Genomic DNA, 23,670 nt, shown 5'->3' on the forward strand with positions numbered 1-23,670 from the left:
AAAAATGGTGGGAAATGATACCCAGAGACAGCCAGGTACATTTTCAGAAAATTGTCAGCAAAGTCAGTCCCTTTGTTGCTCTAACGACAGGTTTACTTATAAGTGACTGATGAATCAGATTGTCTTTGTGATTGGGTTTTGATGGAAGCAGCCATCTCCTGATATACTCATTTACTGACCACTGAACGATTCTGCAAAGTATAAGATGAGTAATAAATGCTCCTATCAAGGTTTATTTACTCAGTTGTATTGCTTCATAGCATAGCTGGCACCAGCTCTGACCAATGTGGAGCCGAAAAAAGTTTAAAAAAAGTGATTACACCAATTGTGACCACTAAAAACGAATAAAAAAAACGAAAAAAAAAAAATAAATAAACCACAACTTACAAATAAGCAAAATGTTCCCAGCTGAGCGATAGGACTGCAGAGTTCATCCCATCAGATGATTATTGATGTTATCCAAAGCTGAAAGACTAATCAATGCTCAGCAGCGATTGAAGAAAGAGGAGCAGCAGATAGAACAAAGAGTAACGATCAGACGCCGTGCACTGCATTAAGCAGAAACAAATATAAACGTTGAAGCCCACATCGGCCACCTGAGCCTTCGCTGCTCTGACCAGCCTTTCAGACATCACCTCGCTCTTCCTGAATAATGAGAAGGTACAGGATGTCAGCAATGGGATTTACAATATACAATACAGCTGTGGAAGAAGGCTGACGAAACGTGTCAGTCACCTTATCCCCGTAATATATCTCTAATACCTTGATTTGCAGTAACCGAGGCTGCATCTGTCCTGTCTTTCCAAGACAAAGACAAATAGACTTTATTTTGACCCAGCAATAGCTTGGCAGAGAAGAAAATCTGAATCCTGTAGCCATGTGACAAACCGACAATTAAATCTTCTGCTATGCACTCATCATGACATGCATGACATCAGTTGGATGGGCTGGACTAGTGAGCACTGAAATATTCCTAATAGCTGATCGACATCAACTACCACTGAGAAAATAGAAAAAAAATAGAGTTTCAAATGCATAGAACTAAAAATAAACAGGGGGAGTGAGAGATTTGGAAGGAAAGAAGGGGGGGATAAAGGGATGAGATGAATGAGGGAGATTGGGGGAAGGAGCATACAAACCTCATCAACAGGACAAGCAGAACTACACTGCTTCTGAGCGCCACAAACCAAGAATGCTGTTTTGCTGAGAAATCACATTGAAAAACACCCCCTAGCATTTCTGGCTGTGGTCATCTTGAGTAAGTGCGGAAGATTCAAGTAGCATTTACTTCCTGGAATCCATCTGCTCTTAGCTTGGGCATGCAGGCAGGAGTGTGTGCTTAGCTGAGAAAACACCTCCTCCCCTCCTGAAGACTCCTGGGAAGTATGACATCATTTGCCTAGGCATGAAAAACAGGAAGTACATAAAGAAATGTAAAAAAAAAAAAGTTTAAAACAAGTAAATAAGATATACTTTCCTATCTATTTACGGTACTAATAAAATGAGCATAGGGATTAAAATAGTCAGTGTTCATTGACTGAGAGGGTGAAGTTCCGCTTTCAGGTGCGCTACATTAGAGGAGGAAGACACCACTTTGATCTCAGGGAAGACAAGCCGCCACATCTCAAAATGATCTTAAAAATTCTTCAAACATCAAAGAGTGTGTGATTAATGCTGCCTGGGAACCTATCAGCCAATGCCATAAAAACAGGGTCAATTAAGAGTCCACACACGTTAAAGTAATAACAGTTTTTAGACAAACGTGATCAACCTCAAATGTAACTAAAACATCTTATCCATGTGTTGCACTAGTATATACAAACCATTTACTGTGTATAGCATATAATGCTATATGTACAAGGGTACAATCTTGCTTGATCATTACAAAAGCAGGCTCTGCATACAACAAAGCAGAAAGATGGCTCCACAAAAAGAAATCACTCAGAGAACGCCTTGTTTAATCAATGGAAGTGTCTTTGCAGAGTCACTCACTTAAAAATTGTAGGAAAGTCTCAAACCGACCAATCTTAAAATGCAAAGCATCCAATTATTAAAAAGTAATTCAAATAAAAAAAATAAAAAAAAAAACAATATTGTGCATTGAGAAATTTGTCAGCAGTAGTATTTGCCATATACAGTATCTCCCAAAAGTGAGTTCCCTTCTCACATTTTTGTAAATATTTTATTATATCTTTTCATGTGACAACACTGAAGAAATGACACTTTCCTACAATATAAAGTAGTGAGTATACAGCTTGTATAACAGTGTACATTTTCTGCCCCTCAAAATAACTCAACACACAGCCATGTCTAAATTGCTGTCAACAAAAGAGAGTACACCCCTAAGTGAAAATGTCCAAATTGGGCCCAATTAGCTATTTTCCTTCCCCAGTGTCATGTGACTTGTTAGTGTTACAAGGTCTCAGGTGTGAATGGGGAGCAGGTTGTAAAATTTGGTGTTATCGCTCTCACTCTCTCATACTGGTCACTGGAAGTTCAACATGGCACCTCATGGCAAAGAACTCACTGAGGATCTGAAAAAAATAATTGTTTCTGTACATAAGATAACCTAGGCTATAAGAAGATTGCCAAGACCCTGAAACGGAGCTGCAGCATGGTGGCCAGGACCATACAGCAGTTTAACAGGACAGGTTCCGCTCAGAACAGGCCTCACCATGGTCGACCAAAGAAGTTGGGTGCACATACTCGGCATCATATCCAGAGGTTGTCTTTGGGAAATAGACGTATGAGTGTTGCAAGCATTGTTGCAGAAGTTGAAGGAGTGGGGGGGGGGGGGGGGGTTAGTCTGTCAGTGCTCAGACCATACGCCACACGCTGCATCAAAGTGGTCTGCATGGCTGTCGTCCCAGAAGGAAGCCTCTTCTAAAGATGGGCGGCACAGTGGTGTAGTGGGTAGCACTCTCGCCTAGCAGTAAGAAGGGTCGCTGGTTCGAATCCCGACCACGACACTACCTGCCTGGAGTTTGCATGTTCTCCCTGTGTCTGCGTGGGTTTCCTGCGGGTACTCCGGTTTCCTCCCACACTCCAAAGACATGCTGGTAGGTTAATTGGATCCTGTCTAAATTGGCCCTAGTATGTGTATGTATGAATGTGAGTTAGGGACCTTAGATTGTAAGCTCCTTGAGGGTGTAGGGACTGATGTGAATGTATAATCTATATGTAAAACGCTGCATAAATTGACGGCGCTATACAAGTACCAGAAATAAATAAATAAAGATGATGCATAAGAAAGCCTGCACACGGTTTGTGGAAGACAAGCAGACTAAGGACATGGATTACTGGAACCATGTCCTGTGGTTTGATGAGACCAAGATAAACGTATTTGGTCCAGATGGTGTCAAGCATGTGTGGTGGCAACCAGGTGGGGAGTACAAAGACAAGTGTGTCTCGCCTACAGTTAAGCATGGTGGTGGGAGTATCATGGTTTAAGAGGGCTCCAGTGGCAACCTGAAAAGCTCTGGTGAACTCCATGCCCCAGAAGGTTAAGGCAGTGCTGGAAAATAATGGTGGCCACACAAAATATTGACACTTTGGGCCCAATTTGGACATCTTCACTTAGGGTGTACTTACTTTTGTTTCCAGCGGTTTAGACATTAATGGCTGTGTATTGAGTTATTTTGAGGGGACGGCAAATTTACACTGTTATACAAGCTGTACACTCACTACTTTACATTGTAGCAAAGTGTCATTTCTTCAGTGTTGTCACACAAGATTTAATAAAATATTGACAAAAATGTGAGGGGTGTACTCACTTTTATGAAATACTGTATAGCACAGATGACATTCCTAACTTACTGGCTTGTAAGCTTACTTGTCCCCAGAAATCTAGTGTGCATGCTGGTAGTAAGGATGCAGCTACTGCGGCTATACATGGTAACAGGGGCGTTGCTAGGTCTACAAAAGATCTGGGGCTAGAGCCCATAGCAGCGTAGTAAAGAAAGTCATACGCTTGGGCGGGCATACACATGTATATACAGTAATATACGTGTGGGTGTATATATATCCCCAGAGAGCCCCCCGCTTACATCAGGGTCCCCAGAGAGCCCCCCCTTACATCACCTTACATCAGGGTCCCCAGAGAGCCTCCTCCTTACATCAGAGTCCTCAGAGAGCCTCCCCCTTCCATCAGGGTACCCAGAGGGCCCCCCCACTTACATCAGGGTTCCCAGAGAGGCCCCCTTACATTAGGGTCCCCATAGAGCCTCCCCCTTAAATCTGGGTCCCTAGAGAGCCTAGGCCTTAAAATCAGGGTCCCCAGAGAGCCTCTCCCTTACATCAGGGTCCCCAGAGAGCCCCCCCACTTACATAAGGGTCACCAGAGAGCCTCCCCTCCCCCTGGGGACCCCTGCAGAGACTCGGGGCTATTGGCCTCAGATTCGGGGCTATAGCCCCAAAAGCCACCCCCTAGCAACGCCCCTGCATGGTATTAAAGGCCAGTGGACAAAGAAGTGTGACACTATGTGCAACTCTAAGGCTACTGCAGGAGGTGATCCTCTGCTGGTGATGAATACACTGTACCTTGGATGCCTCAGTGGAGAGGCGCGTCACCGGAAGCAGTGCGTCAGACATGACGCTGGAGGAGGAATCCACTGGAACACACTGAAATGACCTCAAGCTGGAAAACAAGCTGGTGTTCTGTTTCCATGAGAAACAAACAAGATATTTGGGGGGCACACCCTAAAAGATGCATTAAAGCTGGTGCAGTCATAAGACCATACAGCAGAGCAAAATATTACAGCGCACACATGCAAAAAAGACATTTACCTCCAGTAGGGCTAGTTTAAAACACCTAGACATTGTATGGATTGTATGGATTCTGACCAAATCCTTTTGGGTGAGGCGCACCCCACTCTCTCATTAAGTACCTCTCAGTGTCCACTTGTGTCATGGGTGGAGACCTCAAAGTTCTCCCATAAAGAAGAGTGTATTGCTCTCATGGTTCAGAGAAGCAGGATCTCCCAATTTATGGATAGTGTAGGACTCACTAATCATGGGGTACTTTGTCGCAGTAAGTGGGCTTAGCACCATATAGCAATATGGTATGACCAAATCCATATATTTTTTGATAATATTTTTTTAAATTGTCTAGGTTTTAAACTAGCCCTGCTGGAGGTAAATGTCTTTTTTGCATGCGTGCGCTGTAATATTTTGCTCTGTTTCCATGAGAATGCGTTTCGGGGACCCCTTTGACGAGTAATTTTTTTTATTGGTGCTTTTGGATTATGGCGTCATCTTTCATCATTCCAGGTGGTTTTCACTAATAGCTGCTGGAGAACACATTTTGCTGTGGACTTTAATGCAATTGTTTTAAATTACAGGCCTTACTGCAATAGCGCTTAGCACCTGACTGTTTTGTGTTATTCAGAAAAAGAAACCGTCTTCTCTGCTTAAAATCTGCACAGCACTGGCGGAATTGAAATAATACTTCCAGGTACAGGAAATGTGTTTTTAGATTGTGTATGTGACCTCAGTGTAAATACACAAAATTTTATCCTAAAAGCCCCACAAAAAACCTAACTTAAAACAGCCATTTCTAAAAAGAAAGTTGTTGCAGATAAAGTTTTGTCTTTGTGATCATCAGACTCATCAAAAGTGACATTATCACAAAAAGCCGGAAAAGTTTGCAGCGTCTTGTGAGGAGAAGATGGAGGAAAGAATTGCTATTAATGAGTAGATTACTATTATTATTCTAAAGAAAACAGTTGCATCAGGGATATGACGCAGCGATCAGAAACAGGAGGACAGATCTGGATATTGTCAATGCCAGCATAAGAGTTATTCATCAGCTCTCATCTATCAGGACGACAAAACAGAATCACGTGTAGTGACAAGTGAAGAAGATGATATCAATGCAGTTGAGATGTCGGTATCCATGGCAACCATGACAGCGGGTGAAGAGGAAGCTGTGAGGCAATGTCCAACTGCAGGGCTGGCAGGGGCAAACGTCTATTAAAAACAATGGCAGCAAATCTGCCCAGGACAAAATTTACCATTAGTATTGATATCAGCATCAATAATTAACCCATTGAAAGTGACGAGTATTAGGAATGGCAAGAAATTCATTATCAGTGGAAGAACCCTAAACCCACAAGAGAGGAGAGTATTGCGGCTGGGAGTAAAGTGGGACCGAGGTGAGTATTCATCATCCGTAATTATATCAGTGTCAAGAAATAACCTAACCCAGCAAGAGGGGTAAGTATCAGGGTCGGGATAAAAATCACCATCAACAACCATGACAGGGTCAGTAACTATAACTAATCCAGCAACAGAAGGCAAAGATCGCCACTGGGATAAATTTCACCTACAGAAATATGAGAATGAGTAACTAACCCTAACCCATGTAAGTTAGATTAGTGTCAGAAATTAAATTTACCATCCGCAATGTCATTAGGATTGGGAAATTACCCTAACCAATAGTGGTAGGAAAGTATCGACGCCCAAGATGAAAGTCATCGGATCAATAATTATGGTACCTGCACCAGGTAGCAATAAAGCCAAAGCTATAACTCGAAATGTCACGCAGTCATGGGGAACAAAATTTCTATTATTATTATTATTATACAGGATTTATAATCCAACCAACAGATCATGCAGTGTTTTACAAAATGAGGGCAGACAGTAGAGTTACAATACAATTCAACACAAGAGGAATCACGGATCCCTTCTTGCTAGAGCTTACAATCTAAAAGGGAGGGCCAAGTGATACAAAAAGGTAATAACTGTGGGGGGGGGGGGGGTGGATGAGCTGATAGAGAAAATAAAAAGGTTTAGTTCTTAGGCAGAGGAAGGATAGAATTCTCTTTAGAGATGGGTTTTCAGGGATCGCCTAAATGTGGCTAGAGTAGGAGATAGTTGGACAGATTCAGGTAAGGAGTTCCTGAGGCTGGGAGAGGCTCTGGAGAAGTCCTGGAGGTAAGCATGGGAAGAGGTGATGAGGGAGCTAGAGAGCATGAGGTCTTGGGAAGAGCAGAGCGAACAGTTTGGTTGGTAATTTGAGTCGAGGTTAGTGATTTAGCTGGGGACAAAATGGATAGCAGACGCCAAACAGTAAGGTGGAGGCGTCTGACAGCGGCATTCATGGTCGACTGAAGGAGGGGTAACCTATGTAAAGGTAAGCCAGTGATGAGGAGCAGTAGTTGAGATGAGACATAACAAGGAAAGTAGAAGTTTTGTGGTGTCATTGGTTAAGAAGCGTGGTATTTTGGAGATGTTGCAGGGGTTAAGGCAGGAAGACTTGGACAGTGATTGCATGTGAGACCAAAAATAGAGAGTTCAGAGTCCAGGACCGCACCTAGCTCCCTGGCTTGCAGGGACAGACTGATAGTTGTGCCATCATTCTCGACAGAGAAGTCAGTGGAAGGGGCACTTTGGGGAGGAAATATTATGGAGCTCAGTCTTGGATAGACTGAGTTTGAGGAAGTGGTGCAACATCCAAACTGACTTCTAGTGAATTAAAAGTAGTAACTGAAAACCCTGTAGAATTTTGAATCGGACAATACATTATGCATGTAAGAAAAGGTAGTTCCAGTAGTAGCATCTGTGTCAGAAGTTGCAACCTGGTTTGAATGAAGCGATTTGTTTCTAGATGTCCAGCAAGAGTTGCTGTTTGGCAGTTGATGGGGGAAACACAGGAAAAGCACCATCTCTTCCATTCCATAAAACACAAAGAAATTAGGACTTATTCACAGGAAATTGCCTGAAAAATGCACCTTTATCGTTGAAAGGCCTTAGTGATGGACAATTCATTGTTTTTTTTCGCACGGATCCAAACTTGGCACACTTTTTCTTTTGCTTTCTTATCACCTCTCATCTCCTTTGATGATGAATGACTTTATTTTACATTACAGGGAGGGGGCTGGTGAGATAAAAAAAAATAGTACAGAATAGCAGAAATACTGAAGGACAAGGCAGAACACTTTCACTCAGAATAAAACCATACAATGATAAATGGAGGACACTTTCTAAGCCTCTCTTATTGTTATACAATATGACAAAGATAATAATGGTAGCAGCGGGCTGGAAATGTTTTTCTTTGCTACTTTGACCGCTAGTTGTCCATTCATTGTTGCGTATATATTACAAGTAAATCCAGGAGGTTAAAAAAAAACATCTGCAGAACTCTGTAATATGCAGGCAAATCATTAGGTTACATTAAAAGGTTTGATCATTCTGCTGCTGTTGATAAATTTGAGGATATTTACTTAGATACGTGAATCAAGAACAATTACTGGGCAAACTAACTGGCTCATCACCAATAAAGCAGATATTTTCTAAGCAGGGAAAGGCCACAGAGATCTGACTTAATAGACAGTAGTAGTACGTTCTCTACATACAAAGCACACAAAGTCAACAATATAATCAGCCTGAAAAATGCACTGATTTACCATGTAAAATGTAGCTATAGAATCATAATGGCGTCTGGGCAAGGTTAAGGTGGCCACTATCAGATTATCCAACAATCATTCTGTTATTATGTGTGTTCATGTCACCAGATGTACAAGTTGCACAAGTTTTGCATAAAATCTTCAGAAGAGTCCAGGGGCGATAGGGAAAGAAGGGTAATTTCATGTATCAGTAAATTCATAGATTTAACGTTAGGCACAGTAAGTTTCTGTAGAAGGCAGAGGAAACAGGTGGCTTTTCCCTATATAGATAATTAACAGCCACACATTTTATTCTCACTGTTAGTAGAAATCATCTCATAGAAGCCTATTACATTTTTTTACAATATTATAAGCCAGGGCAGGAGGAGTAAAACAAAAAAAGGTGATCCTGGCAGAAGGGTGTTGGTTGCATGCCTGGCAGCTCCTGTGTTGGAGTTCTGGCTCCGATCATTACTCTTTCTTCAAGCGTGACCACCATCCACAGAGGGTAAAAATTTAACATTAGAATGAACCCCTGTATGTTTCAGCTAAGGAAGCTACATGGAGAAGTGGCAAAACATCCAACACCACAGAACAAGTTCAGCTGAATGTGATTTATTACCAGCTATGTTCATGACCTGGAGACAGAGAACCTTTACATACCACCTTATTAAAAAGCATTGTGTTGGAATTTGCATTCTATTATTCACAAAGTTATATTGCAGGACTATAAGAGTATGTGGACAGTTTCTTCTTTGCCAGTAATATCTGGAGAGCAACTACCATGGCACGATGGTATGGATACTCATCTTGGGCTGACCAAGCTTTGAGCTACAACATTCTGTGTATATGAATGGAGATTAGAGCCATTCTGGAAATTTGTGTCATTACTTGTTCTAGGGTATTCGTACAAAAGAGCAGAGCACTACATAATTGCTGTAAATGCTCAATTGAGGCACAGTCCTGGAATACAGGATCATGTTGGTTGTTCATTGCCCTACACCAATTAGCTGTAGTTTGACAGACAGAAATTGCAGAGGTAGCTGGTGTCAGAGCCAGGCCTGCAAGTATAGAGTGTCTCGAACTTCCTATTTGTAGAACAGGCCTGGACAGGCCATAGTGCACACCGGGCATCTGCCCGATGGGCCAGGGTCGCATATCTTAACAAAACTTGGCTGTAATGTGCCATCCGGGCATGCGCCACCAATACTTGTCACATATGCTCAGTGGTGGATGGGAGGAGCGGAAAGAGTCACTCCATTCTCCCGCCCACCAAGCCACTCCATGGCCACCTAGACCGCCACTAAATCGAAAGTCATGCGCACCGCAGCTCCCAGTCGCCTGGCAGCCAAGACACCAGGAGAGGAGAAGGAATGGAGAAACCTAGGCCTTTCGCACTATCCCACCAAGGATTGATTAGAGAAATACACATCTTGTGTTCCTGCATACTATTTTCAGGACTCCACCATCAAAACTGGAGTTAAAAAGGAAGACAAAAACCAGCATCATATGACAGCTCTGACCTATATTGACCCCAGTCTGTCACATTAAACTGAAAAAGGTACCGTAATCAAATCCACACATCCTGGAACCCCTGCTGCAGAATCATTGAATGATAAATCATGACCAATTTGTTTAAAACAGACCACAGGATTGAAACAACTTTTTTTTAAAAAAACTTTTTCCACTGCATAAAACTCAGCAATGATTTTCGGAGTAGTGAACATTTTTTCTGGGCTGACCAAGTGTCATAAATTGCCCATGCTAGATTTGTTCATGAACTGGGAATGTCGGGCATGGTGCAATGGAGGAGATTCGTGTGTGACAATGCCTTTACTTTTGCACACAGCAGAAATGAGCATATCTTGGCAAGCATAATGTGTGAAGCTGCAACTTCAGGTATATAGGGGGCAAGAAATCTACCACAGCGTCCTCTAATATCCCACCTACGTACTCTTCATTTCCTACTATGGCCACCTTTTCTAGGCTGGACATGTCAGGATTTGACTCAGGTACAGACAGTGGATGCAGGGGACAAAGATGGCTGTATTTTATAAAGCCAATACAGTAATTGTCTGAGAAATTGTGACATACAGTAGTTGCACAAAAATCTGTCAGGTAAGCTGCTTGTTGTGTGCCTGAAATAGAACTAGAGTTGGATGCTGAGACTGGTGTTAAAATCAGGTCCTGCTTCAGTGCAATAGAAGCATCCTCACTCTGAGGCGAAGTGTTGAGCCGGTATTCGACGGAGCAAATGTTCGTCTGAGTTTATGCAGGGTGCCCCTGTCTTACCTGTCCATGATGCTTGTCCCTATATAGGGTCCAGGCTCCACCCATCACGGTTGGCATACCACCAAAGGGGTCTTTACAGTCTGAGTTCCAAAGGGATGGACCATGGCCCTGGACCTGTAAAGCAGCTTGTGGCTAACTACAAACAGTACACAAAGTGTCAAGGTGAGCATCTGCAGAATCCAGTGCCCAAAGCAACTTTACAGAAAATCCCCATGGCATGGGGTCTGGGTACAGCTTCCAACATTTTACTCAAGTTGCACAGACCCGAATGCACTGCTTCTGTATTAGAAAACAGTAAAGAGTTGATTAAAGAATTTGAATATAAAATAATAAAGTAATTAGACTAAAAGTGATTTCCCATTAGGGAGAAGAGGTCCATCACCTTAGGACACTAGCAAAAAACTGAGGAATCATGGAGTAGGGTAGGGTTATAGGGGAGGTGCAGAGGGGGTATGTCACAAGAACGTCGCCAGTGCAGAAATCACCTGAAAGTATGAGCCTATAAACAAGGGTCTATGAAAACTGATACATCTGAGATGTGTTACATTTATATAGATGAACACGCTGCTGAGCTCAATAGATTGTTCATGTTGCGTGATGAAAGTGTTATCACTATTCAATATAGTGGGATGCAGTTAGCTTTTAATTCAGTTTTTATTTGGATCATTAATTGTCACCACAGAGCATAAAAAAGTTTTCATTCTAATTTGAATATCCACATAAATCTTACACAAGTCTCACAGACCATCAAACTATCTGGTTTCTCTAACACACCCTCCTTGTCAATAGAAACACTGTATAGTCTAAATGCTGCACCAGAATATAGCTGTGAACATTTTATCAAACAAGAGGAACCTCAACAAAATTTCAGTTTCCACTTTCGTATACATTGTCAAAAGTACCTTTTCTGTATGTCACGCGACCTGTTGGTAATATTTTAGGTACTCTTAGCTCAAATATTAGTCTTACCAGCTGCAAGTTGCAGGACGATCTTAAAATAACTTTACAAGATGAAATAAGAGATATTATGAGGATGAATTTCTGTACTACATTGATTGCTCTTCTTTTATGAGCTTCAGACAAAATGGGCAAGAAAATTATCTGTATAAATGCTATTGCTGTGCAGGAATCACGCCAGCTCTCAAACAGGCAATCTCTTTAAACCCGCAATAAACAGATTGGCTTCTAGCACTGGAAAAAAGAGACAACTCTCAGAGGACCATCAAGGTCAGAGCCGTCGGTAGAGGCCTGCAAGGAATTTGATACTTAATGGCTTCATTTGAATAGCATTAAAGGAGGGAAGACATGATTATTTAGAAAATATAGCTTTTCCTGCCTTGGAACACTAGGCGGAGGAGGGAAGAAACATATTATCAGCAATTAATGAGGAAAATGAGAGGCAACACAAAATCAACTGCCTCCTCCCAACATGGAAAAAAACGACTACATATGCCAACAGATCCAGCGTAACCAAAACTACAATCCTCATTATGCTCACTGCATCTCACTACCCCTTCAACAGATCCAGCCTACTACAATTCTTCTCATCGGAATCGTCCTCCCTCTTCTCCAACAGATCAAGTCCAATTAACATACAACCATCATCATGCCCACTGCAAACCTTCCTTCACAATATCCAGTCCCACCCCAACTACAATCATCACCATCCACTAGATACCATTACCCCCCTACAACAGATCCTGCTAACTATAACCACAGCAATTTCCCCCTAAAATAGATTTTAAATTCCACCTAACCCTAAGAAATGTCCCACAATCATTATCATCCACAATACCCAATCTTTCTTCTGGTCTCACTCACACATACACACAATCAATTTTGCACCACCTTTTTTTGTTTTTACTGTATTTGAAGGTTTTTTTCTCCCAATGTATTAGTTTTGCTATATCCATTTAATTAAATCCAAGTTACAATCCTAACAAGACTAAATCATGGCTTTTCAGTAAATATATATTAAAGATGGGCTTCAGGGATTCTCATTTCTGAAGCCCCTTATCAGATTTTTTTTTAAATTAGAAAACACCTTATACTTACCCTTTTTCCTGCAGTCCTTAGGTGGTCCACTAAGTCACAGGTCCTTTCTCTGCTTCTTCAGTAGTGGCAGTGGGCATTCCTTCCCCCTTAACGGAGCACACATAATGACTAGGGATGAGCCAAACACCCCCGGTTCGGTTCACACCAGAACATGCGAACGGGCAAAAAGTTTCTGCGAACATGCGAACACCGTTAAAGACCATGGGACACAAACACAAAAAATCAAAAGTGTTCATTTTAAAGGCTTATATGCAAGCTATTGCCATAAAAAAATGTATGGGGACATGAATCAATGCAAAAAAAAAAAGTTTTTAAAATGGCCGTTTTTTCAAGAGCAGTGATTTTAATAATGCCTAAAGTGAAACAATAAAAATGAAATATTCCTTTAAATATCGTGCCGGGGGGGGGGGGGGGGGTCCCCTTAGTTTGCCTGTAAAGTGGCGCATCTTTCTGATGTGTTTTACTGTGCCTCAGCAAAATTAAATTTCTAAAGGTAAAACGTCATTTAAACTTTGGATCCCGGCAATATAGATAAAAATCAATGAAAAAAATTGGCTTGGGGTCCACCCCAAAATCTATACCAGGCCCTTCAGGTCTGGTATGGATTTTAAGGGGAACTCCACGCCAAAATGAAAAAAAAAAATGGCATGGGGTCCCCCCCAAAATCCATACCAGACCCTTATCCAAGCAAGCAGCCATGTCCACCCATTGTCAATCACAGTGCAGACAGACCCGAAAAATAGGGAAAAAAAATGTAATAAAATACTCAGCCTCCCGCCGATTGATGTATTTTTGCTGTGACAGCTGTTATACAGGCAAGGGCGGGGCCACCCGCTGACATAACCGGATGACCCCGCCCCCCCTGACAGCACATGACGTCAGAAAGGGCGGGGGTCACTCGGCTACGTTACAGAGTGGCCCCGCCCTTGCCTATATAACAGCTGTCACAGCCAAGAGACAGCAGTCGGTGGGACGCCTCCCACCGTTTTTTTATTTTTCGGGTCCGTCGGCGCTGTGATTGACGATAGATGGACATCGCGGGACAGTTTTTTCTTTTTTAATAAAGGACTTGTCAAAAACTGTGTATTGTGGTTTTTACTTTTTGACACTTATTGGATGAATGGGCCATGGTACAATGTACCCCATACCCATTCACATGGGGGGGCAGGATCTGGGGGCCCCTTGTTAAAGGGGGCTTCCAGATTCCGATAAGCCCCCCACCTGCAGACCCACCACAACCAATGGCCAGGGTTGTGGGGACAAGGTCCTTGTCCCCATCAACATAGGGGCAAGGTGCTTTGGAGGAGACCCCAAAACACCCTCCCCATGTTGAGGGCAAGTGGCCTGGTATGGTTCAGGAGGGGGGGGGGGCCACGCCAATTTTTTTTTTTTTAATTTTGCCATGGAGTTCCCCTTAAAATCCATGCCAGAGCCAAAGGGTGCAGGAATGGGCCCTGCTGTTAAATATTATTTCAAAAATTGTAATTACCGTATTTATCGGCGTGTAACACAGACAGACGTATAACACGCACCCCAATTTTAAGAGGGAAGTTTAAGGAAAAAAGATTTTCACAGCCCCCTTTACAGTACACACTCCCCCTCCCCCTGCACAGTACACATCCCCCCATCCAGTACACAGCCCCCCATCCAGTACACAGCCCCCCATCCAGTACAAAACCCCACTCCCCAGTACATAGCCCCCCATCCAGTATACAGCCCTCCTCCCCAGTACACAGCCCCCCATCCAGTATACACCCCCCTCCCCAGTACACAGCCCCCCATCCAGTATACATCCCCCTCCCCAATACGCAGCACCCATCCAGTACACAGCACCCATCCAGTACACAGACCCCACTCCCCAGTACACAGCCCCCATCCAGTGTAAAACCCCACTCCCCAGTACACAGTCCCCCATGCAGTATACAGCCCCCCTCCCCAGTACACAGCCCCCCATTCAGTACACAGACCCCATCCAGTATACATATGCATGTTCTTTTATATGTAATACAGTATAATATCTTTAGTAGTTGTAATCATGTGTGATATCGTTATGTTCACTTTTGTTGGCAAGCCTTGGGAATATGCCTGAAAGAAAAACTTATTTTTATTTACATTTTTAGATTTATTATTATTTTTATTCCTTTACCTTTGTTCCTTTATTTTTGGCCGCTTTGTTTATTTCATGCCATTCATTGTTTTTATTGCCCTATATTTATGTTACTTGTCCTTTAACCCTACCAGCGAGTACCAATATATTTGTTCCCCCAAATATAATAACCTTTTACATATCTGTCCACACTGGGACCTGTTGTCCCACAGCGCCAACATATAAATAAGTCCACCTGGACATTCCCACCCCAGGCCAATAGAAGGAGCTGTAGCTCAGAGCGCATAACCTGCCAGCCTCTTCTCTTCCTCTGTGGAAGCTCCACCGGATGTGTTCCTGCAGCCCGTGACATCACTTCTGTGCGTTTCACATCAGTTCCGGCCTCTTCCTGGTGGCCACAGGACATGCTGCAGACTGACGGAACCCCCATACAGCCTCGCACAGAGACCAGATCAAGACACAAGGACCATCCCAGGTACCCCACCTGTAAGTGTGTTTTGATACCTTGCTATTAAAGCCGTTTTTAATACTGCGCTTAGGTGGCGCTTCCGGTGTTCTCCCTTTTGTCATAGTACAGAAGAGAAAATTGTGTTAATTAGTTCCATTAATCCCAGGTAAGATTGCGGCTGTTGAATGGCTAAACAGAACTCTAAACTCTCCTTAACCTGTCAGAAGTGGGAGATGCAACCACAAACTATCCTGCATGGTGGGTAATATTCTGCAACAAACATGAGAAAGACACTAGAGCAGCATAAGAAGGGATTAAATTAGTTCTGGACTTTAATCTACAAAACAAGACAAATCCGCAGAAAGGAACACAGGCGGGATCATCCATTCAAGGACACTCTTCTAGATTCTAAGAGGATCCAATTTCCAGATAACCAAATCAGAAGGGGACCCTCTGAACCCCCCGCCCTTCCCCAAGCCCCACTGCTGTACAGGATGAAGGGGAATTCACATACTGTTTGCCTGTGTGGTGGGCTGAGTAAACAAACACCACAATGGCAGCAATGGAGGCAATTATCAGTTTCCAGTTTAACTAGGATGTAGAGTTCTCCTTTAAGTTGAGAAAATGATAGGTGGTCAGCTCTGCAGCAGTGCTGACAGAACATGAAAAACTCTCCTGGGTAATATTATTGGAACGTATCGGGAAAAAAAAATTCCTTTATAAAAAGAAAAACAAAAGCAGCAGCTCATATCAGTTTACAACTAGAAAACAGGGGAAAGGTGCACATAGACAGGCCAACATAGAAGAATACATACATTTCTCAGCATACTTTCCAGCTAGTTAGCACAAAATATTAACTAAACCGTTTCAACATATGTCAACAGAGGCTTTTTTGTTGCATACATTTCTAAATTCATTTAAAGCCACCCTGCCTCATCAAGGCACCTCTGAAGAAGATGGTCCCCAACTTTAAACTATCTACTAGCGAAGCCTGGGGGCAGCCTTTAAACCTTTTGCTGTTAGAGCCATGTTAATACATTTTTTGCACACATTTTAAAATGCAGATTTTACGACTAAAGATTAAACCCAAAACCAAAAATGTATTATATTGCAACTTACCAATTATTAGATGTGGTGGCTGCATACGTTTTTTTTTTTCCCCCTCTGCTTTTACCTGGTGATCTGGTCAATAACACATCTCCTGTATTAGGCCAGCCATAGATGATTCAAATTCCTACTGAACCGGCCAAGATTCGAACTGCGGGTGGGCAGGCTGAATGTACCAAGTTGATCAATCGATCAGCTTGGGTACAACCGATCTTGTAAGTGCTTTTAACTCTCTGTGCACTTTATTAAATTTTGCATATCGCAGTTGTGGCTGAAATTTTAGTTGGTCTACCTGACCGTGGTTTGGTTTCAACTGAACCCCTCATTTTCCACTTCTTGATTATAGTTTGAACACTGCTGATTCGCATTCCTAATTCCTTGGATATCTTTTTATATCCCTTTCCTGTTTTATATAGTTCAACTACCTTTTCCCGCAGATCCTTTGACAATTCTTTTGCTTTTCCCATGACTCAGAATCCAGAAACGTCAGTGCAGCACTGGATGAAAGATGAAAGGGTCTGACAGGAGTCCAGAAACTCATTGACCTTTTATACACACACTAATTACAAGCAAACAGATCACAGGTGAGGATGGTTACTTTTAATAGCCATTCAAACCCCTTTGTGTCAACTTGTGTGCATGTTATCAGGCCAATTTCACCAGAGTATGTAAACTTTTGATCAGGGTCACTTGGGTAGTTTCTGTTTTCATTAGGATTTAAAAAGTGTAAACACAGTTGAATGATAATAAATGGCTTCAGCCAAACACTATGAGTGAAAGAAAAGTTTGTGTTATCATTCATATTCTCTGAAAAATGGCAAAGAAATCATAAATTCTGCCAGGGTATGTAAACTTATGAGCACCACTTTATTTATTTGTTGCACCTTCTATGTTATTTCACATATGAGATTCATTTTTGGGATTTCACTAGAGTGATATAATTATTTACCTCATTTTATTTGTTTTGAGCACTGCACTAATTTTTTCATAAAGAATAAAAAATGGAAACGGCGCCAAATGCTAAACAAGCACTAACACAATCTGATGCTGCACCTAAAATTAGTAATAAACTAATAAGCAAATTATAAAAACAGTGAAGGGCGCAACAGTAGTGCAATAAAACAAATTAATAATATAAAATAAAAATGACTATGGTGCAAATAAAAAGTTCATATTTCATCCAACATTACTGTCAAAAGGAAAAAACAGTGAATCTTCTTAAAAGGTGTTCCAATCACCGTGATTAAATCGTGCAAAAACTGCAAATAAAGTGCTTCACCCGAAGTGATAAGTCAAAGCACTCACCTGATAATATTGGCCACAGAGTGACCCTCAGGCATATAAAGGACCAGATGGATATCTCTCATCCGAAGTTCCCTTTAGGATGTTGCAGCATAGGACTGCTGTACGTAGACACCCAAATCTCAAGCCAATACAGGAATGGATCTATGTATAAACTGCCTCGCATTTAGCTTCTCCACAACATCTGTAAATGGTGGCTCCTCATAAAAAGCCACAGAAAGGCATGGATAGTGTAACAATGTCTTTAATATTAAAAGCACACTTACGAATCTATGGGATAGGATATAAAAGGTACAGACGAAAATGGTTTGCAGCTATGGAGGGAGGCAGAGTCCGGTCCGACATCTAGCGAGTGTGTGTTACTAGGGCTGGGGAAAAAAAAAAATCGATATAAATCTTGAATCGAGTTGAGAGGTCAAATTGATTCAAAACTTAAGCAAATTGATTTTTTTTTTTTTTTTTTCACCGCGCCAGTCCTGAAGAGCTGCAGGCAGGAGTTTTTAGGCGAGGACCTAGTGGACCGGCGCGGTGTCCAAAAAAACCCAAAAAAAACAAAAGAACCAACAACTCAATTCGAACCACGAATCAAGTTTTTTTTTTAAGAAAATCGCATGATTTTTTGGGGGGAAAATCTCCTAGCCCTATGTGTAACACACACTCGCTAGATGTTGGACCGGACTCTGCTTCCCTCCATAGCTGCAGACAGTTTTCGTCTGTACCTTACATCCTATCCCATGGATTTGTAAGTGTGCTTTTAATATTAAAGACGTTGTTACACTATCCGTGCCTTTCTGTGGCTTTTTATGAGGAGCCACCATTTACAGATGTTGTGGAGAAGCTGAATGCAAGGCAGTTTATACATAGATCCATTCCTGTATTGGCTTGAGATTTGGGTGTCTACATACAGCAGTCCTATGCTGCAATATCCTAAAGGGAACTTCGGATGAGAGATATCCATCTGGTCCTTTATATGCCTGAGGGTCACTCTGTGGCCAATATTATCTGGTGAGCGCTTTGACTTATCACTTCGCCCCGGTTCACACAGGGGCGGCACGACTTGCAGGTCGCCTCAGCGAGGCGACCTGCAAACGACTTCCGCGGCGACTTGCAAAACGACTTCTGTATAGAAGTCTATGCAAGTCGCCCCAAGTCGCCCCCAAAGTAGTACAGGAACCTTTTTCTAAGTCGGAGCGACTTGCGTCGCTCCTATTAGAATGATTCCGTAGTACAGAACGGGAGGCGACTTGTCAGGCGACTAGGTCGTCTGACAAGTCGCCCCTGTGTGAACCGGCACTTAGGGTGAAGCACTTTATTTGCAGTTTTTGCACGATTTAATCACGGTGATTGGAACACCTTTAAGAAGATTCACTGTTTTTTCCTTTTGACAGCAATGTTGGATGAAATATGAACTTTTTATTTGCACCATAGTCATTTTTATTTTATAATATTCATTTGTTTTATTGCACTACTGTTGTGCCCTTCACTAATTTTTTCATATATTTTCTGGGTGTTGGTGCTGTTGGGGGACTCTGTTAGGGTTTTTTTTTTTAGCATTTAGTGAGTGCAGTGTACTTTGGTTTGTCACAGGAAGTGATTGGGACATTGTATGTTCTGGCAACAGGTATTTTCTGTATTTTTTTTTATGTTTTTGGGGTGAGAAAAATAAAATAAAAAAGGAAAACAAATGCAGCCACCACATCAGAGAACTGTAAGCTGCAATATGCTGTATTTTTGTTCTTGGGTTTAGTTTTGCTTTATGGATACATCAGGGGTCTGTTAGACCCCTAATGTTACCCCTGCACTCCACTCTGTTGAAGTCCGTCAAGCACGGACATGGGTGCAACGGTCGGGGATCAACATCTGAGCCTGGAAGTGCTTAGAGCTCTTCTGGGATCATACTTCACAGGGAATAAGGCAAACATTTATGGATTTCTGTGACACTTTTCGGAGTATGTCAAAATGATCAGGTGGCTGTAAGGAATTTTTTTTATAGCAGCCAGAAGTTGGTTTACATTCCGGCACTGAAATAATACTTATGTCAGTGGTGGAAATGGTTATGGAATAAACTGGGGTGCCTCCAAGTAATCCTGCTCTCAATGTATGCATGGATGATACATATATCACTGCTGAAATAATTTAGTGAGGTTTTTTGTGCTGATCAGCTAGACACATGCTGGGGAATTGTTGTATTACTCTTCTAGTTGTAAACTGATCTGAGTGGCTGCTATTGTGGTTTTATAAAGGAAATTCATTTGCTGTTTTCTCTACCTCTGTCCACACAGCCTGATCTATCCACACACAGAATTATAGAAGGATATGCATATCCCGTGGAGAGGGCTGTCTGCTCCTACACACTGCGCCACGGACGGGCAGCTTCTCTATGCCAAGTTGTCATATTCTCAACACAGCCTGTCAGTTTTGCACTGAAGTCAGACAAACAGACGGCTGACATCAAAGTTTCGCTGATGCTTCTCAGTTTGCCATCAAGAAGCAGTACTGCATTCAGCATACAATCCATGCAGCTGCTATGTAATTCCTATATGCTGAATTACAAGCTCTATATGCCCTCAAATGCCCCCGTAGGTAGGGTAGTGTGTTGTCTATAGGTGCAGAGGGTAAAAATTACCTATATAGCCAGCTAAATAAATTGTATGTAAAGCCAAAAAGACTTTAATTTTAGTTTTGGATAGAATATCCAAAGAATAAAGATTTTTTGCCATTTGTGTCTCTTCTGGGCAGAGATTCACCCTCTTTTTGCCATGGTGGAGACCTTTGTCTTTGTCTTATATGTCACTTTCTGCAATTAAAATATGTACATTTGCAGCTGTGAATGTATGTCTTGGTCCAGATGGAGGCAGGCAGACGTTTTAAGCTGGCCATACATGGATAAAAATTCAGGTTCAGCAGGAACGGGACAAATTTTAATCCATGTATAGGCAGTCTGTTTGTACACAAGTCAACCTATCGATTGACTTGTGTACAACCAACCTGTTGGAAACTTTTCTCTCAATCAGTGTTGCTGGCTATGGCCAGCGGTGCAGATCAGTGAATTCTGATGCCAGGGAAGTCACCCCTCCCCTTGTCAAAATACGAGGGAGGGATTCCCCAATCAATGTGTGGATGGCGAAAAACTAGTATTTTTCTTTCGTTCAAGCTGCTGGTTAAACTAAAAGAAAAAAGAAAAAAAGACTCATGTATGGCCAGTCTTCAGCTCCATTCAAAGTTGGCTTTTTGGGATCTTGGGCAGAATTGTTGTAGGTTCAGGTGCCATTATTTTCAATGGCACCTAAAAAGCGGTGCGATTTTCCCGTGATTTATCGCGTGGCAAATCGCATCGTGTGAAGCTTGTCACCCAAAGAGGAGCAGGACAACTGTCATTCACCAGCTTCCATGCAACATTCTTTTGTGATAAAAAGGACCCGTCTTTAGGTCAGTTTCCATAGGTGATGCCCTCTCAATCCAATCAAATTTTTATTCTTGTGGTCTCTAATGTTGCATTACAAATTCCCTATTAGTTTTCTTAAACACAGTCAGAGACTTGCAACGTGTTGAAAGACTACTAGAGAACACGGTTCCTTTACAAGTCAATTCTTTCACATTTAGCATTCGTTTTCTACAGCCCTGTGCCATCACTATAAATTATATTTTATTCAGCAAGATCAATTCTAGAAGTTCAGAGAAAAATACACAAAAGGAGAAAATGGAAGAGACGGCACAGAAAGAAAAGTGAAGAGAATAAAACCAAACTCTTTAGCTAGCAGAAACATGTCTAGTGATTATTTTTCCTTCACTGGTTCTGACTTGGCACTAGAGATGAGCTTGTTCATCCTCTGAACTCACCTCTATCCAAACCTGAAAGATGTGCTCTTATAGCCCAATTAGCTAGGGTCATTCACTGCTCCAAAGCACATGTACAACAAAGGGGAGGGATGCTGATGATGTAAGTGCCCTTATATGGCCACTTACCCAAATTTAGTCAACGACACAGAATAATTTGTAAATACGGGCATATTTCTACATAAGGACATTGACATCATCAGCCTCCCTTCCCTTTGTTTTGAGACAGTGTAATGACCTGGCCCGTATCTGTTCAGAGAATGCCCAAACTCCTCTCTACTGGGCACCTCGGGCTGGGCTCTGAAGACCACATAATGCCTAATACATAAGGCCTAATATGTAAAAACTACCATAGTTGGGCACTGCATGACCTCTCAGGTCCAAACATAATGACTAAGAGAAAATCTCAGTCACTATCAAGTATACAACTTACAAACAGCATCCATCTTCCAGGCCTGCATGGCAACATTAGGTTTCTTAGAAGAAAACAGAAATCTCACCCTTATCCTCCTCATGGCTGCCACAATTTCCACACGGCTGTTGGGTCTCGGCACATCCAGGCTGCCAATATACTGGAAAGAGATACAGATAGTTAGGATTCTGATCTGCAATGAAAGGCTGGAATAAATCCTGCCATGGGGAACTAAATAGTAGTGTTGCACCGAAATGAAAATTCTGGACTGAACCTGAAAACTCAGAATGCAGAAAGGGCAGTTTTTTTCAAATATTGGTTTTTAAATGTAATTAATGTGGCTGGCGTGTTTGCATTGAAGTCAATGGGACGCGGTTTGTGCACTGAAGTCAATAGGGGGCGTTTGTGCACTGAAGTCAATGGGATGCAGCATTCCAATATCGGCACCCTTTTTTTTATTTGTATCGGTAAAACGCTGATAAGCCTATTTGCGGCTGATAGTTTTCAGCGGTCGATTTACCAGTGCATCCCTACTAAATAGATCTAAAGACTGAAGATGCTCACACACTACAAATCTTTTTGTACAATCTCCTTTAGATTTACCAAAAGCTTCTCAATATTGGTGCCTGCATAAACAAGTCTTTCAATTACAACCAGTCAGGGTATTACACTAATGCCCCGTACACACGGTCGGATTTTCCGATGGAAAATGTCCGATCGGAGCGTGTTGTCGGAAATTCCGACCGTGTGTGGGCTCCATCGGACATTTTCCATCGGATTTTCCGACACACAAAGTTTGAGAGCAGGCTATAAAATTTTCCGACAACAAAATCCGTTGTTGGAAATTCCGATCGTGTGTACACAAATCCGACGGACAAAGTGCCACGCATGCTCAGAATAAATAAAGAGATGAAAGCTATTGGCCACTGCCCCGTTTATAGTCCCGACGTACGTGTTTTACGTCACCGCGTTCAGAACGATCGGATTTTCCGACAACTTTGTGTGACCGTGTGTATGCAAGACAAGTTTGAGCCAACATCCGTCGGAAAAAATCCTAGGATTTTGTTGTCGGAATGTCCGATCAATGTCCGACCGTGTGTACGGGGCATTAGGCTGGGTTCACACTGCTGCAATATCAGACAGCATTGTATGGCTGAATTTGCATTGCATTCAGACCAAAGTCGTGCAGGACCCAGTTTTTGGTACACACCAGAATCGGATTGCATGGGTGTTCACACCCATGCGATCCAATTCCTATTCATATTGACACTCTGCACTGTGATATGTGAACCGATCTGGGGGTGTCATTAACTTTGTACTGTTACATGCAGCGGTTTACATAGGGCAGTGTGAACTGCCTGCAAGTTGTATGCGATGCAGGAACCCGTACTGGATTCGCAAGGGTTCTCGTATCGCAGCAGTGTGAACCAAGCCTTAGCCCTGGTTCACACTGGAGCGTTTTGACATGTGGTTTGACATGTCAAATCGCGGCAATTGCCGTCAGTGGCACCGTCCGCATCTGCGGCACTGCACCGATTTCAAAAAGTAGTTTCTGTACTACTTTTTGTGATTTCGGGCTGCGATTTACATTGACATCTGTGCAGAAACCTGCACAGATGTCTCTGAAATCACGGTCGAAATCAGGACTGACATGCGGGAGTAAAATCGTGTGAGTTCAGCTGAACTTGCACGGCTTCATTCCCGCAGCTCAGTGTGAATCTGGGCT

The 23,670-nt window shown here is 42.3% G+C and overlaps 1 protein-coding gene across 3 annotated transcripts in view; it reads right to left on the minus strand.

The window, feature by feature from the left end:
* The window catches only part of LOC141108189 (carboxyl-terminal PDZ ligand of neuronal nitric oxide synthase protein-like), a 194,406-nt gene that overhangs the window by 129,685 nt on the left and 41,051 nt on the right, over nt 1-23,670 (minus strand). For 2 of the 3 annotated variants that reach the window (XM_073599524.1, XM_073599523.1), the window contains exon 2: nt 22,033-22,104. The exons of the other annotated variant lie outside the window; for it this stretch is intronic. In XM_073599524.1, coding sequence (XP_073455625.1) covers nt 22,033-22,104 — 72 coding nt within the window. The remainder of the gene's footprint in view (nt 1-22,032; nt 22,105-23,670) is intronic. 3 annotated transcript variants of the gene reach the window in all.

This window comes from Aquarana catesbeiana, linkage group LG09, assembly GCF_042186555.1.
Source record: "Aquarana catesbeiana isolate 2022-GZ linkage group LG09, ASM4218655v1, whole genome shotgun sequence".
Taxonomy (NCBI): Eukaryota; Metazoa; Chordata; class Amphibia; order Anura; family Ranidae; genus Aquarana; species Aquarana catesbeiana.